Source organism: Diabrotica undecimpunctata, chromosome 1 (genome assembly GCF_040954645.1).
Source record: "Diabrotica undecimpunctata isolate CICGRU chromosome 1, icDiaUnde3, whole genome shotgun sequence".
Lineage (NCBI taxonomy): Eukaryota > Metazoa > Arthropoda > Insecta > Coleoptera > Chrysomelidae > Diabrotica > Diabrotica undecimpunctata.
In genome coordinates, this window is record NC_092803.1 from 140,192,331 (window position 1) to 140,210,662 (window position 18,332).

Sequence of the window (18,332 nt, forward strand, 5' to 3'; positions counted from 1 at the left end):
TAAAAACAACGATATATGGACACTTTCAGTATAACTTCCAATAACAAATTTTAAAATTAACGAGAGGTGGAAAGATGAGCGTCGCAATGCGTATTAGATCCAATCTAATAGCATACGGCGACAATGTAAGTAATGAAAACCCTTTTCAAATTATAGATTATTTGACCCTTCGTCCCATTAAACAAATTCTAGGTGGTTGCAACCTCCAAATTATTTTTGCATAAAAATTGGTACCCCACTAGAGAAAAAAACGACTGATTTGTGGATTTTTGTCAAATCATCTATTTTGTCCCGGTTTAGGGGAGGTAATTTCTTTGGGACAAATAAATACACGGTATGTTTTTCCAAGGGCATTATGTTGCTCCATATATCACACCGTCGGATTTCAGTAGAAGTTCAGGCATGATTTTATCCCTTACCCTTACGCCTTTGAGATTACTGAAAGATGCCGTGCTCGAATCGGTATCAATAAAGTGTTATGATCATTTCGGCCTATCCCAGCCGCATCAGACACTTGGGCTGATACAAATTCAAACTCGGAAAGTCCAACGAATGTCTCCCAAAACTTCACTATAACAGTAGTTAGCTTACAAAGGCGCCACCTGCTTTGGCAGCCGTGAACGATATGATAATATCGTTTTCTGTATCCTCTGCGTTATGCGAAATGTGTAAAAGATAAAATCTTTTACACTAAAAGAGGACTGTTTTCGCTAACGGTTGAGACGCAGTGGTCACTAGCAGATGTAGAATAGGACCAAACAAAATGGTGGTTGTCCACTTAGCTCCTCGAAATATTTTTGATGACAGTTTTAACCAAATATTACAAAAGTTACACATTTTTGTATAAAAGGGAGACGATTATTTTATTATTTTCCTATATCTGTACCGGTTTTTGAAAAATACGTTAATTTAAAGCTTTTCCTGAAGCACAATGTTAACACTGCTTTATTATTTAGTTTAGTTACTTCAAAAGTATCAATTTTTCAAAGTATTATGTCAACCTAAAATATCGGTTTTAATAAATTGGCATAAGTAATGCTTTTTGTTTTTTATATTTTATTATGACTGACGTTAGTGTCACAAAATTAGAGTTTTAAAAATACTGTCAAATTAAACTTAACAAAAATAATTGTTTTTGTCCATAAAAATATTCACCTGCATGGCTACAACAGTCCCCTGTAACAGGTTTGCATAAAATTGTCCACACATTGAAAATGTGTGGGTTTTTTAAGTGTGAGTGCAGGTATCTGCCAGATGTCATCTGGCAATGTCAGATACCAATTTTTTAATCCATGTTAAACTTTTAAAAATTGTAAACATGAAATGTAATTATATAATGTAATGTTTATAAAATAAAGTTAATAAAGTGCTAAAAATAAAACAAAAAAAGCAAAAATATTAAAATACCTGTCACAGGTTTGCATAAAATTGTCCGTAACTCAAAAACCAAGAGGAAAATGTAAAATTGTAAAATGTGTTTTTTAAAGATATTATTTAATTTATCTACCATTGCCATTCAAAAATTCTCAACAAAACTAAAATTTGCCAAATAGCAGCGAAATCAAAAAAAAATAAAATAAAAAAAAAGGAAAAATGTTAAAACACTTTTTTAAATAAAATCAATTCAACAGTTGTTTATAGTAATTAGCCTCCAACTCAGTCAAATAAATACCTAATTATAACAGATAATCTATAATTACATAATAAAACAGCTAATTATTGATAAAACAAGCCAAATACAAACTGTTTACGCGAGTACATGGTCGAAAACAACAAACCGTAGAAAGCTCATAACAAAGACAAATAAAAATCGTAACATCCCACACGGTCCTGCGCCACTGCATTATTGTCAGACAATTATATACTGGAAACGTTCATCTTGAAATACAAACAACCTACCCACCTTCCTAATAATCACTACATCTTCCGCTTATTTTGAAAAAGATTAAAAGAAAGTAACTTGTGTTAAACCCATATAATAAACCACTTAATTATCATAATTCATAATACTTTATTACGTATTAGCGTAGATATTAAGTATTTTTTCTTTCGAACATATCAACTAGAATATTATTTAAAACTAAGACAACTATTACATGAATCAATAATTAATTGTCCTTGCTCACAAAATAAAATGTATTCCAAAAAGATAAATAAAGTGAAACAAAATAATAATATTATCAAACTGGTTATACACGCTGCTGCACGACAATGAAGTATAGTCAACCAATTATATAGTGATATATATTACTGTTTTAAACTCTATACAAACATGAACCTTTTCCAATAACGAAGAGCCCATTTAAAATCTAAATAAATTGTATATATAACAACCAGCATTCATCAAAAACTATTATAATTAGAATATTTAATTAACTGAATGAATTAATCACTCCATCCATTATAAATTAAGTGATGTTCCTTGTTAATAATAGATTAGTTCCATAATATTCCTACAAACAATATGTAAAACCATATTTGCCTCCTACTAATTGTAATGTACCTACCTACTCACATGTAAGATAATTAAAGTATCTATGTATTTCTATATAGTTTTTAGTCACCTGGTATATGTTATTTACAATTATGAAAAGTTCTCATGTATAATCACTAATAATTATTTGCTGTTAGAAATCAGAATCAATACTCTTCATAAATATTTTCCTATTTAGAATAAATAAGTTTCGCTAGTTTATTCACCTAATACTTCGTATCTATGGAATAATAATAATTTATTTCTCTTATTTCTTTGTTCGATAAGCTATCCGTATTTGCTATTTTAATATTAATATTTGAGTCCAATCTCTTGTACTCAAATCCATCCAGAAACATCGTTAAATAATTGTAGATAACAGAACTTATATATTCATAGTTTTAAGAAATAACAAGCAGAGTGTAATTTTCATCCTCTAATATAATAAATTTATACATGTCAATATATTCTGTTTAATTCCAAAACAAAGAGTTAGTCCGGAGAAGAAATAAACGCATAGTATTCCATAACAAAATTTGGTGTCAGAAGTGGGATATTAGTAGCAGAGTTCCTCTGATTGCTGATAGAAGGAGAGCTGAGGAATTTTTGAATTGACTTGTTTCCTTCGAGGAATCATTCAAAAAAAAACTGTCAGTGTGGAAAAATCGCCACTACAACTAATTACATTGGGGTCCAGTACATCCAGTTCGAAATCCAGTTCCAGTCATAACCCAATTGTAGTTCCATCGGAAGTAGAGGTGAACCCGTGGAATAATAGACTATGCGACCAACAACAATATTCTACTTGTAAGTACATTCTATCTTAAATTCTGTCTCATATTTTAAAAATCTTGTAAACGTATGTCTACTTTATATCCTGATATAAGTAACTTATTTGACGAACAAATACCTTCTCCCGACTCAAATTCTCTTTCAAATTCTTCTACTTCTAATTCAAATAAAATGTCAGTATCAATTGAAATAGCTGAAAAACTTCTCATTCGATTTGATGGTACAAAATCAAAATTATACGAATTCATAGACAATTGTGATAAAGCATACAATTTAGTAAATCCGCAATCCAAACCCATCTTATTAGCCATTATAGAAACTAAATTAACCGATAAAGCTAGGGCCATAACTAGAAACAGAACATTTGACGAATGGAAAGATTTAAAAGACTTCTTATTAGATGCTTATTCTGAACGCCGAACTGAAGGTCAGTGGCAATTGGAATTACATTCCTTACGTCAGATGCCCAGTGAAAATGTAATGTCATTTGCAAATAAAGTTGAAAATTGCTATATAAAATTAATAAATACACTTGATCCAGACTTATCTCCAGATGCAAGAAATGCATGTACTAAACTCTTAAAAACTCAAGCACTAAATGTCTTTATTAGAGGATTAAACAAAGACCTCTCTATTTTAATCAAAGCCCGAAATCCAGATTCCTTAGAAAGAGCTGTTGCTATAGCAATTGCCGAAGAACAAGAACAGTTATCAAGACAAGAAATTTTCAGACCATTCTGTAATATTTGCAAACGAAATAACCATTCCTCAAATAACTGTCGATATAAAAACAATTCAGATAGAAATGTTAGACATCTTCAAAATTCTAGTTTTCAAAACCCAAAATATCCTAATTCAAATCTTCAAAGGTCAAATTCTCAAAATCAAAATTATAAACCTTCAAATTCAAATTCCAATTCTGATTTTCCTCCAAACTTAAGAAAAGAAAATACCAACACTTCCCAACGTTTTTGCAGATACTGCAAAAAACCAGGTCACGTTATAGAAGAATGTAGAAAACGCGAATTTAACAATAAAAACAAAAATCCAACAAATTCTTTAAACTTCCAGAATCCTCGACAACCAACGGTCGATTCTCGAGGAGTTCGTTCAGTTCAGGCCGTATCACAACCATCAACTTCTCAGTCACTTCCTATGTAGATTTACCCTTAGTAAATAATTCTAATCCATCCTCTTGCAAGTTTCTAATCGATACAGGCGCAGATATTTCTTTAATTAAATATTCAAAAATACTAAACATTCCAAAAATTTATTCTAAGTCTATTACTCTACGAGGCATTGATAAAAATGTCTTAAATCCAAATAAAACTATATGTAGTTGTAACGTAAATTTCAAGATAAAAGATTTTGTCCAAACTCATGTTTTCTATGTCGTAGAAGACGATTTTCCTCTTCATTTCGACGGTATATTAGGTAGCGATTTTTTTGAAATAAATAAATGCCAAATTGATTATAAAGAAAATAAATTAAACTTTAAAAATTGTTCTATTTCAATCGAATATATAAAATCTCCATTAAACAATGACAATGACGAATTTCTGAGAGATCAAAATATCGAGACAAGTTCTAATATCGATGAAATATTTCCTTATGATGCTAAATCCATAGAGGATCATTCTTATTTAGAAACCAATGATATCCAAATAACCTTAAGTAGTGAAGAACTACTATCCAATCCAATTCAATCTAAATCTAACTCTAAATCCAAAGAAAATTCAAGTCCAAAATGTGTAAAATCCACTGAGATATGCACAAATAAAACTTGTAACTCTTCACGAAATCATAAATCAAAATCCTGTTCAGAAGAAAAATCCTGTTCAGACGATCTTATACTAAATCAAAACTCTAATTCTAACTCAAGAAGTAATAAAACTATTCTATCCGCAAGAACTGAAACAATTGTTCAAATTAAAGTAATAAATAATGAATTAAGCGAAGGATTATGTCCCGAACGCGAAATCTTTAAAGGTGTATTTTTATGTCCTAGTGTTGTTAAAGTAAAAAATGATTTCTTTTTAACCTCAATCGTAAACACTACTGAAACGGATGTTGAATTAAACGATATTCAAGTAGCAATAGAAAAAATTCCAAATTTACAAAACAATGCAAATATACGAAAAATGTCTTCTTATAAAGATAATACGAATTCTAACAGAATTGCTAAATTAAAAAATGCCTTGAGAACAGATCATTTAAATAGTGAAGAAAAATCATCTTTAATTTCTATTTGCAAGGAGTACAATCATATCTTTTATCTGGAAGGAGATCAACTTACCAGTACAAATGCCATAACTTGCAAAATTCCTTTAAATTCTAATGTACCTATTAGCACTAAATTATACAGGTATCCTGAAGTACACAAACATGAAGTCGAAACTCAAATAAAAGGTATGCTAGATCAAGGTATTATCGAAGAATCAACTTCGCCATGGAATTCGCCCCTTTGGGTTGTGCCAAAAAAGGCCGATGCTTCAGCAAAGAAGAAATGGCGAATTGTTATAGACTATCGACGACTAAATGATATTACTATAGGAGATTCATTTCCACTTCCGAATATAGTCGATATATTAGACCAATTGGGTCATTCAAAATATTTTTCAACAATAGATTTAACATCAGGATTTCACCAGATCAAAATGGATCCTGAGGATTCTCCAAAGACTGCTTTCTCAACTCCGTCTGGACATTATCAATATTCACGAATGCCATTTGGATTAAAAAATGCTCCCAGTATTTTTCAAAGGCTAATGAATACTGTCCTCTCAGGAATACAAAATTACAGATGTTTTGTCTATCTCGACGATATAGTCATTCATGCCGATACATTAGAAAATCATAATAAAAGATTAAAAGAAGTATTCGAAAAATTGTCTACATTCAACTTAAAAATACAACCAGATAAGTGCGAATTTTTTCGTCGCGAAGTAATGTATTTAGGACATTTAATAACTGAATTTGGTGTCAAACCGGACGAAAAAAAGGTATGTGCTGTTACAGATTTTCCTATACCCAGAACACAAAAAGATATTAAGAGCTTTTTGGGTCTCACTGGTTATTATAGACGCTTTATAAAAAATTTCAGTGCTTTAACACAACCTTTAACAAAACTGCTGAGGAAAAATGTTGAATTTAATTGGACAAGCATTCAACAACAGTCATTTGAGAACCTGAAATCAATACTTTGTTCAGAACCAATACTTCAGTATCCAGATTTTACCAAACCCTTTGTCTTAACAACGGATGCTAGTAATTATGCAATAGGGTCCATACTTTCTCAAGGTAAAGTACCAGATGATTTACCTATTGCTTATGCTAGTCGTACCTTGAACAAAGCGGAATCAAACTATAGCACAACAGAAAAAGAATTACTTGCAATTGTATGGAGTGTTAAACACTTTAGACCATATTTGTACGGAAATAAATTTTTCATTTATACGGATCATAAACCACTCACATGGCTATTTAATGTAAAAGATCCCGGATCAAGACTCGTTAGGTGGAGATTAGCATTAGAAGAATATAGCTATGAAATTATTTATAAACCAGGTAAATTAAATCAAAATGCTGATTGTTTAAGTCGTCCTCCTTTAACCATATCTGAAACAAATATTTGCGAAGAAAACAAAAACCCGGCAACAATCACCTTACAAATAAACAAAATGAGTAAAGAAAATAATGACACTTATTCACAGTTCTTATCTAAATCCGAAACTATATTAATAACAAATGATAATATAAAAGAAACAAATGAAAAGATTACATCATTTTCACAAAATTTAGCATTGTTTGTTTCCGTAGATTTAAATTTTAATGAGATCGTTCAGAAACAAATAAATAAACAATTCAGTCATATAGAAAAATTGAAAGCCAAAAATCCAAGACTAAATGACATTATATATATTTCTGATCAAAATAAAAACTTTTATTACATATTTATAAAAAATAATTATTGGGACAATACCTCTTATGAAGATATATTTAATTCCCTAATAAAATTAAGAGACTGGTTATTAAACGATAAAATATTAAAAATTTGCCTACCCAGAATAACTTTTAGCTACGATAAATTAAGTTGGGGAAAAATTAGATCTATGATTAGATTTATTTTTAGAAAAACTGATATATCTATTATCATTTATCATGATATACTAACAAATCCTGAACCTGAGGAAATAACTACAATATTACAAGAGAATCACACTAGTCCTACGGCTGGACACTCTGGTTTTCATCGGACATACAATCGTATAAAAAAACATTTCAAATGGAATAATATGAAAAATGATATTAAAAACTTTATAAAAACCTGTGAATCTTGTCAGAAAAATAAACTCGTTAGAAAAAAATTCGTAAAGCCCATGGAGATAACAACAACAAGCTCAAATCCATTAGAAAAAATATTTTTAGATATAGTAGGTCCTTTACCTTTAACCGAGTCAGGTAATAAGTTCATATTAACATTACAAGATGACTTAACAAAATTTTCTCAAGCTTATGCAATTCCGAATCATGAAACCAAGACTATCGCTGAAAATCTGGTTCGTGGATTTATTTGCAAGTTTGGAAAACCCGATATAATAGTTACTGATCAAGGCCGAGATTTTACTTCCAAATTATTTTCTCAAATCGCCAAGCTTTTTAAAATCAGACATATAAATTGTACTGCTTATCATCCAGAATCAAATGCTGCATTAGAAAGGAGTCACGCTACTTTAGCAGACTACCTTAAACATTATATTAAAGCTGATCAATCCGATTGGGACGAATGGCTAGATTTTGCTATGTTTTCATATAATACAACTAATCATACTTCAACCAAATTCACACCATATGAACTAATATTTGGATATACACCTAATCTACCTAGCAGTATAATACGACCAGTAGAACTCAAATATACATATGAAGATTATTTAGATAATTTAACACTTAAGCTTAGAAAATCTCATGAGTTAGCAAAAACGAATCTATTAGAATCTAAAGTAGTCAGTAAAAAATATTATGACCAAAAGATTAATGACACCGTTTTCTTAGAAGGACAATTAGTATATCTCCAAAATGAGCAAACAAAGAAGGGTCAAACCAAAAAACTTACACAAAATTATAATGGACCTTATAAAATTCTAGAGATAAATTCTCCTGTCAATTGCACAATTTTAGTAAATAAAAAACCAATAAAAGTTCACATGAATAGATTGAAACATGCTTTTGTTTCAGGTATGCAATAATATGGCTGACAAATAGTGAACAAATTCACAAGAAATATACCAATACTCCTATCAACAAATCACCTGGAATCTATTACGAACACATAAAAAATGTTCAATTTATTGAAACTCATTGGAACATATTAAGTCATATTCCTTTACAACCTTTTACAGACAAATTAAATTTTGTAGATCTCACCTATCAAAAAACATTAAGACTGTGTCAAAACAAACCAGTTCTTATTGAATTACGATTATGCGATACTTCACTAAAACTCTTAGGACAAATCATACCTAGACTCTTTCAAGATGAACAAACTTTAAAAAACATAATTCTGCATGAACATTTTAGACCAAAACGCGCTCTATTTAATGCAATTGGATCTGTTTTCAGGACCTTATTCGGTACCTTAGACAGTGATGATGCTGAAAATTTCAATAATGCTATTAACAAAGCTGAAAGTAACGAAAATCATCTTCTTGATTTACTAAAACAACAAATTCATGTAGTAAAAGCCACGATTGCAAATTTTAATAACTCTATTACAAATCTAGACCGAAACAAAGTGATTTTTGATAAAAATTTTGAATCAATTACCAATTACACAGATAAAATGAATAATAAATATTTTAATTTAGATTTAAAACAAAAAATTGAAGAACATTTTACCTTACTAACTTTCTTTATAACAGAATTACAACAAGAATATTCTACTTTAATAAACGTTATTCTATTTGCAAGAAATAATAACCTTCATCCTTCTGTTATAACACCTGAGCAACTAATTCAAGAATTATCTAAAACGGTAACGCATTTACCTAGTACATCGACTTATCCATTTCCATTGACTATCGATTATGCTCATAAATATTTCGATATCATTTTACTTAAATATATATATTTTGATAACAAGATTTTAATTACGGTTAGTATACCTTTGGTTAGTAATACTCCTTATTCTCTTTTTAAACTAATATCTCTTCCTATAATTCATCCAACATTAAAGAGACTTACCTTTATTCTTCCATCTGTCAAATATCTTGTTCTTTCAGAAAATAGAAACATTTATGTTACTATTGATACATTAGAAGACTGTTATTCATTAGATGAAGAAAAACTTATTTGCAAAAATCCTGATACTTTCCGATTTACACACACTAATCCAATTTGTGAAACTGAATTGTTAACTTCAATAACAAACATACCATCTAGTTGCGATACTCGTATAATTCAAACAGAATATGAAATTTGGCATAAATTAAACAAACCAAATTCTTGGATATATGTTTTACCCAAACCAACAGATTTAACTTTAAGCTGTCAGACTAGTACGCCAATATCTATTGTTCTTTCAAACACAGGTATTTTTTCTACTTCGAATAATTGCAAAACTTACACCGGATCAACTATTTTGATATCTGTCTCAAATCCAAAAGAAAGTAATTTTCAGTCTATCATTCCAGATTTATCCCTTCCAGAAGTCTGTTGTGATGATATTAAGATAAATAATGAATCCAAATTACACCTTGTTCCCTTACAATTAAATAATCTCGATCGAGATGCATTAAATTTAGCAAGCCATAAACTAGATAATTTAGAGAAAATGACCTCAGAAACAAATATTAATTTTTCAGACACAATAAAAAATAGTTCTTATTTCACTTATGCAATCTTATTTTTGATAAAATGTATGTTACTTTATATTTTATACAGGATAATTAAATATTTTTACCGACGATTTCGTAGAAATCCGTCACATAGTTGTCAACAAATTACAAATTGTTTAACACTAAATATATGTCAAAGTAAACGAAAACATGTACATGAGACAGATTTAAGTATAGATTGTAAACATAATAAAGACAATAATTATAGTGAATCCAAAAAGTGTGAAGAGACTAGTTTCACAGAGACTACACCGATAAGACGAAGTGAAAGACTATCGAGACTAAAAGAAACTATTTAAATGTGTTAAAATAAAATAATAATGTATACAAATGTTTTATACCATTTAAATGAAAATTCATTTTACAATTATTTTCATTCTTACAAAAGGAGGTGTAATGTACCTACCTACTCACATGTAAGATAATTAAAGTATCTATGTATTTCTATATAGTTTTTAGTCACCTGGTATATGTTATTTACAATTATGAAAAGTTCTCATGTATAATCACTAATAATTATTTGCTGTTAGAAATCAGAATCAATACTCTTCATAAATATTTTCCTATTTAGAATAAATAAGTTTCGCTAGTTTATTCACCTAATACTTCGTATCTATGGAATAATAATAATTTATTTCTCTTATTTCTTTGTTCGATAAGCTATCCGTATTTGCTATTTTAATATTAATATTTGAGTCCAATCTCTTGTACTCAAATCCATCCAGAAACATCGTTAAATAATTGTAGATAACAGAACTTATATATTCATAGTTTTAAGAAATAACAAGCAGAGTGTAATTTTCATCCTCTAATATAATAAATTTATACATGTCAATATATTCTGTTTAATTCCAAAACAAAGAGTTAGTCCGGAGAAGAAATAAACGCATAGTATTCCATAACATAATGATAAAAAAATAAGATTGCTTATTTTAAATGTAAACCAATTTAGTATTGCACGTTACGACAGTTTAAAATGAACAAAACCCAAATGAGCGACTGAAGTTGGTCACCACCGACAAAACAATTTCATTTAAGAAACAAAAACAATTATATAAACAGGAAAATTTATTTAAAATACCTTGAAATAACCAATTACATGAAAAGCTATCGATAATTGGCAAGTTATTAGCGGAAATCGTACTAGGGATCAAGATGGAGATAAGAATTTGAGTAAATTCTATATAAAAATAATAGTTAATATTTTTTAGCAAATAAATTTTTAAAAACAAATATTTTATTAAAGAAACATCGAATAAATAATCAAGAAATGAAAATGAAACATGCAAAACGCCACAATCAATAAACGCTTTAAAACCCGATCAAGTAAACTGGTGTAATTTAATAATAGCTTCAAATTAATTAATATTTATAGAAAGTCACAATAATAAACAGCCAATATCTCGGCTTCTACACAACATAAAAATATGAATGTTGTTTTAAATTATTCCTAATATACTTAAACATAATTTGTTATAATTTCATACCTGTATATCACTGTTACCCATATTTTTTAACAATATAATCACAGAGCTATTCACAAACACCACGCTGACACGGCCATCTACTTTGTATTTACTCTAATTATATGACGTCACGATACAGAACTACAGTCGTAAACATTCGTAATGTTTCGTTGTTTGCTCGGCGAAGCTGGCGCTTTAAGTTTTGGGCGAGGAGGTGTAACCTTAGTTTTGGTTCTTTTGAATTCCGATTAGAACCATTTGGGATATATACAGCCAGACAAGTCGTCGCTTTAATGCCGATTTGTATTCCGTATTGTTTGTTTGGATCGGTGAACAGAATGAACGTGAATTGGAAGAACTAGAAAATCTGAACAAAGCTGGAGCGCGTTTTCAGTATATCGTATCTTTGGCATCACAAAGAATTTGACGAGGTAACTAGGAGGTTAAAATGTAAGAACGTTTGGTGCACTCTTTGAAAGTGAAAATATAGTGACTGGAAGTTGAACACGGATGGTGATGGTAACGACGAATATTCGATTAGTGAGACTGGTAAATATTTACATTTAGGTAACTGCGGTAATTTATTCTTTATAACAAATTTACTTAGAACGCATTGGGGAGGGGATTTAGACTGTCACATTTTTAAAAACAAATAAAATATATTAACCAATGTCGTTCCGTTGATTTTTTTGAAGAGGAGTTGTAAGATTATAAATCTCGGGTTGTCTGTATAACTCTATAACTCGTAATTAATAATTATATAGAAAAATGAATGACAAAAATATCACACAAGAAAACCGCAAATCCTGCATGTTTTCTCATCAAATTCATTCATTTTATTGCCATTCTAATCTGTAATGCTCTTCTACATAAAAAATGTAGATGTATATATATATATATATATATATATATATATATATATATATATATATATATATATATATATATATATATATATATATATAGAATAGTGCTTCAGAACAATATTGTTTGTTAATTGGTAAATCATTAATTACAGGAAAACTTAACAATTATTATCATTATAGGCAGTAAACAACTTATAATTCTAATTTTGATTTGCCACAGGAAGTATGTAGATACATGAGTTTTTTTTTAATCAATACAACGAACAATACAATCATATAACGAACAAATGAGCGTTACGAATAATTGTTTGTGAATCCATAGGAGAGGTCAGGAATATTTGAAAGCCACCTTGAGCAACTATCGTTATCCAATACGCTCTTGTTTCAATTGTTTATCAACAGGCACTAATTCCTTTAATAATTTATTAAATAACAAGCTCGTAATTTGTAAAAGGTGCAGGTGGACGCACGTTACTTATACCTCAGTTTTAAATAATTACATATTAGTCAATTGAAAAGTTACATTAGGTTTACATTTTTGAGTGTTTCTAAAACTTTATTTTTACTACTTTTTTTTGTAAAATTGAAAATAAAAAAGTTCTTAACAAAAATAACTAAACATTTTTGAACAAATTTTCTTGTGGGCCTTAACTTTTTTCTGGTCATTTTACAATAAAATGACATCAGAGCAATTTTATAGAGGGTTTTTCATAGAGTAATTTTCACTACAAATTTGTTTAATTTCAGTAATTTCTCTGGATTTTACAGCGCTGCGAAGTTGACCGGGTTCTTGAATACTCGCCATCTTGTAATAAGGGGTGGAAACGGTTTTCGCCCTGTATCTCGTAAACTAGCAATACTACAGAAAATTTTATTAAACATTATTTTGTAGCTATTTTGTATTTATATTATAGGGGGTTTTTCAAAGAATAATTTTCACGACATATTTGTCTAATTTTATTAATTTCTCTGGGTTTTACAGAACTTCGAAGTTGACCGGGTTCCTGAATATTTATAGCAGTAGCGCACCTATAATTTTCCTGTGGGGGGTTTAGTTGGGCACCGAAATTTTTTTTATGATGCTACCTCCATTTTGAGTCCTTAAAATGCGTGAGTAACAGTGTCGGAATACTGCCCTGAGGAAGGGGGTTAACCCCCAAAACCCCCTGGGAGAGCCAATGACTTATAGGAATACAATAAAACCGAACCATTAGGCTTAATTTTTATTATATACTAGCTGACCCGGCCACGCGTTGCTGTGGCTAAAGTTTTTGTTATATTACATTATAGTAAACAATCTAAGAGGAACAATAAGAGAACATCAGTCACGGAGTCCACTATGCTTTTTCACACAGATGGTATTTGTAAAAAAATATGGTGATCTCCTTATTTGACTTTCTACTACTATAACCCTTTAGTACAATGAAATTATTTACGAACAAAGACGAAAATGTTGATGTTGGTATACAAATTCACTGGATTGAGATTTGAAGTGGAAGTACGTTGAACACAATCTTAATATATATAAATCTCGTGTCACAATGTTTGTCTTCAATAGACTCCTAAACCAATTAACCGATTATAATAAAATTCGCACACCATGTGCAGTTCGATCCAACTTGAGAGATAGGATAGTTTAAATCTCAAATTATAGTCGCAATTTTAATTTATTGCTAATTATTTGTCTGTTATTATTTGACAGTCACAATTATCTGTTAACTCCAAATGATTCTAACAGATGTCGATACCTTTCGACTGGGTTGAGTAAGTAATCAATAGATGGCGCTGCTATGGTAAATCTACGAACGTGTCATATAAGATACATTTTAATAGCATAATTACCACGTGTTGTTGACGCTATAAAATTAATTAAATTTATTTTGTAGTGAACGAAATACTGTATAATTCAATTATTTCCACTTTTTAAATTTTTGGTGTTAGCATAGCCGGCCACGTGTTACTTAGACTGAAGTGTAAATTGAATTCATATTATAATGAAGATAATAGAGTGAAATTAATCCTGTTTTTTACTTATTTGTGCTTCATTGATCAAAACTTTATAATTTAATTTGAATATATGTATGTAAGTATTATCACATAATTATAAAATTTAATTAAAATGTCAATGCAAAAATGATACACAATTTCCTACACTTTTTCAATAGTTGTACAAATATTTTTTTTTATTGTTTTTATTTCACCTCTATTAAAAAATATTTAGCACTTATTATTTCAATGTGCTATGATAACAAGTTTTTCAGATTTTTTTTCTTATATTTAAACGAATAAATTAGTATTTCAATTCTTATTGAAATTATTATTTCAGTATCGACATCTGTTAGAATCATTTGGAGTTAACAGATAATTGTGACTGTCAAATAATAACAGACAAATAATTAGCAATAAATTAAAATTGCGACTATAATTTGAGATTTAAACTATCCTATCTCTCAAGTTGGATCGAACTGCACATGGTGTGCGAATTTTATTATAATCGGTTAATTGGTTTAGGAGTCCATTGAAGACAAACATTGTGACACGAGATTTATATATATTAAGATTTTTGTATTCATATAATTTATTACGTTGTTAACATTCCATTGGTATTATTAGTTTATTATCGACCTTTTTCCCGACCACATATGAGGTAGACTCTGGAGCCGCGCGTTTTTATGTGGTATCCCCATTAGGCCTATTTCACTGACAATTTCCAGGCGAGATAATATTGAGCATAAATATATATTTAAAAAGTTGTTTTCCAGATATTGTTTTTTTCATTTTCTTTGATGGTCCAGGCTGCGTTTCAGGATCTACAGTAATGTAATGTATATCTATAGTAATGTAATTTTGGTCACTGTCTTTGCGAATCGTTTGTATCTCAATGTGTTAGAGAATCATTTACCATATAAAGAGACGAAACAACGTTCGCCAACGACAGTAGGCAAAGATGGCCCGACTTTCTTGCTGAGAAATAATGTTGTTGCGCTAGCTAACTCAGGATGATTCTTTAAATACTTGATGAATTTAAGTTTAAAAGGATAGTATAATTGATGCGACTTGCTTACACCCCATTGAAGGTTTAAAAAAATTAGACACTTTGGACACACAATATTGGACTGCTCCCTGCCTAATCCGTGAGCAAGACAAAAATATCAATGTCCTCTGCTACGACAGTCACAGAATCATAAGCTTGGAATGCAACAAGTGCAGAACGGATGGTGATTATATCTGCATCAGATTTATCCTGGTCGACACTAAAACCCACTTCTGATTTTTGCTTCCGTTTTGAGAAGATCTATTAAGTTTGTTTTGTTCTTTTCATTACCAAGAAATTTATCTTGGAATAATATTGGTAGCCATGAGCGCCGCCAGGATTATTTTCAGGAGGGTGCATCTGCTTTTCAGTGGGGTGCATTTGCAATTTGCATCCACACATTGGTACTATTAACCAATATAAAATATAGAATTATACATGCATAGCTATGAATAGAAAACTAAGTCTAAGGCTTCGTTTTTATGGTATTCTTACGAGTAATCAAGAACTCTTTCACCTTCGGAGCGCTGTAAAACCTAGAAAAATTAATGAAATTATACACATTTGTAGTGAAAATATTCGTTACAAAACCCTCTATAATATTTCTCTGGTGTCTTTTTATTGTAAAATGACTAGAACTAAAAAAAAAGGCTCAAAAGAAAAATTGTTTAAAAATTTTTAGTTATTTTTGTTAATAACTTTTTTATCTTCTATTTTACTATAAAAAGTAATAGGAATAAATTTGTAGACAATTTAATGTGCTACAAATAATGTCTGATAAAAATTTTTTTAGGGTTGCTAGTTTACGAGATAAAGCACGAAAACCCTTTCCTCCTTTGAGGAAAATTTGAAATTAAGGTTATACCCCCCCCCCCTCAACACACCAAAAAATAAAATTGCGTCCTCTGAGAAATGCACGTTAGGACAGAAGAGATGTAAAATTTCAATGGACTAATATATTATTATGTTAAAATATGGTCAATTATCACAATATATACTCAAAATACAAACAGAACAAATGTTTTAAATCCAATATGTTATCCAATATTACATCAAACTAAAAATTATCTGGTGTCAAATTATCTCAATTTCTACTTTATTGTCATATGGAGCGTCATTATAATAATTTTACAAGTATAATACTAAAATTACAAAACTCTTACAACAAAGTGACCAACATATTTTATTAAGGTGTGACAAACATTTATATAAATCACTTATGGAATAAAATTATTAAAAAATTTAAATAATTAATAAAAAACTTAATTATTAATTATTTATTAACTATAAAACTTTATAATTTATTTTTAATGGAACACTCTGTATATTTTTATATTTTTAAAAGCTCCTTAACGATATGATCTCAACGAACTATAGAGTATGTTTCAAATATAGTGGCGGAAATTTCTAGGAACAGTAAAGCCTCGCCAAACAAAGCAGTGGCGTTCCAAAAAATACTTATGATTTAAATCAAATTGTTAAAGATATGTACATACAATTTAATAAACAAAGCTATTAGATTATATTTTTGGCAATATTGCACTACATTTTAATACATATTATAATATATCACATACATATGTATATTGTCTGTATGTGAAACCATAGATACGTATTACCGATTACAATATTAATAAATATTAATTACAGAGATTGTTTTAAATTATATTATTCACTTTCATCACTAGAATAATTTAAATTAATCCTTAATTCTTCAGTAATTACATCTATGCGTTCTTTCCAAATATTTATCTTCAACCTTGACAACATGTTTCTTCACACACTTTCTTCCAGTTATCTGCAGTTACTCTAGCAAATTTATGTTCCACCAACACTTTTACATTCTAACTTAAAATAAACGTTTTGTTTTGCAACTCATTTTTATTTGCGCCCAAACCATTTCTATAAGGTTCAAGTTTGAATGATGTGGAGGAAGTTTTAAAGAAACATTCTTGCAGCACTTTGTCAAATTTATATTGAATATGATCTTGTTTGTGTCGTTTGATGATTTCACACAATTGCGGTTTTAACATTGACGTTACAAATGGTAAATTTTTTTTCTGTCAACTAAGATATCATATCCATTATTTTAGAATTACTGGTGAGTGCTTTAATAATTTGTCCATTATGATATGGCGCATTATCAGTAACAACAACAGATCCAACAGGCCAATTGGGGATTAACTGTTCTTTCATCCATTTTTCATAATTTTCTGAATTCATATCATCATGATAATCTCCTGTCTTGGCTCCTGACTTAAAAATCAAAAGGGCATTCTGTATGAAACCCATCTTCCCACCACCATGTACGATAACCAACCTACTTCATTTTGAAATGTTTTTGAACCATCCTTTGCCACTGTCATCTGTCCAGCTATTTGGCGTAGTGTTTTCTGCATGTACATAGGTTTCATTAACATATACCATTGACTTACCTTCGCTTCTGTAATATTTAATTTTGTCCGAATATTTAATGCATAGAGCACGAATATCATCTCGTTTAATTAATAAACGTCGATTATCTTTCGTTTTCTTCCATTTAAATCCCAAATCTTTCACTATTCTGTTATTAACTAAAAACAAATCATACGTTGATCTTAAAGCCTCAAAAATTACATCCACAGATATAAATAATAGCCTTATTCGCGGTACGAGACTATTACTACATTATTCTAATATGTACACACATAAATAGATTTTTCAGAACTTACTGAAGAAAATAGTATTATCTAAAAATACTACACTTTTTGGCAATTTAAGTGATAAAACTAAAAGATATTCCAATGATTAGAGTAACAACTCAAA

At 29.6% G+C, this 18,332-nt stretch overlaps 1 protein-coding gene and 1 long non-coding RNA gene across 2 annotated transcripts in view; one reads left to right on the top strand and one right to left on the bottom strand.

The window, feature by feature from the left end:
- The window catches only part of LOC140432291 (uncharacterized), a 217,198-nt gene extending 205,409 nt beyond the window's left edge, over nt 1–11,789 (bottom strand). Inside the window, exon 1 of the mRNA XM_072520113.1 lies at nt 11,649–11,789. Within this exon, the coding sequence (XP_072376214.1) occupies nt 11,649–11,669 (21 nt within the window). The 5' untranslated portion in view covers nt 11,670–11,789. The remainder of the gene's footprint in view (nt 1–11,648) is intronic.
- A 248-nt stretch (nt 11,790–12,037) lies between these two features.
- LOC140432293 (uncharacterized) overlaps nt 12,038–18,332 on the top strand; it is a 33,107-nt gene continuing 26,812 nt past the window's right edge. The window contains exon 1 of the long non-coding RNA XR_011949786.1: nt 12,038–12,176. This is a non-coding gene — a long non-coding RNA (uncharacterized lncRNA). The remainder of the gene's footprint in view (nt 12,177–18,332) is intronic.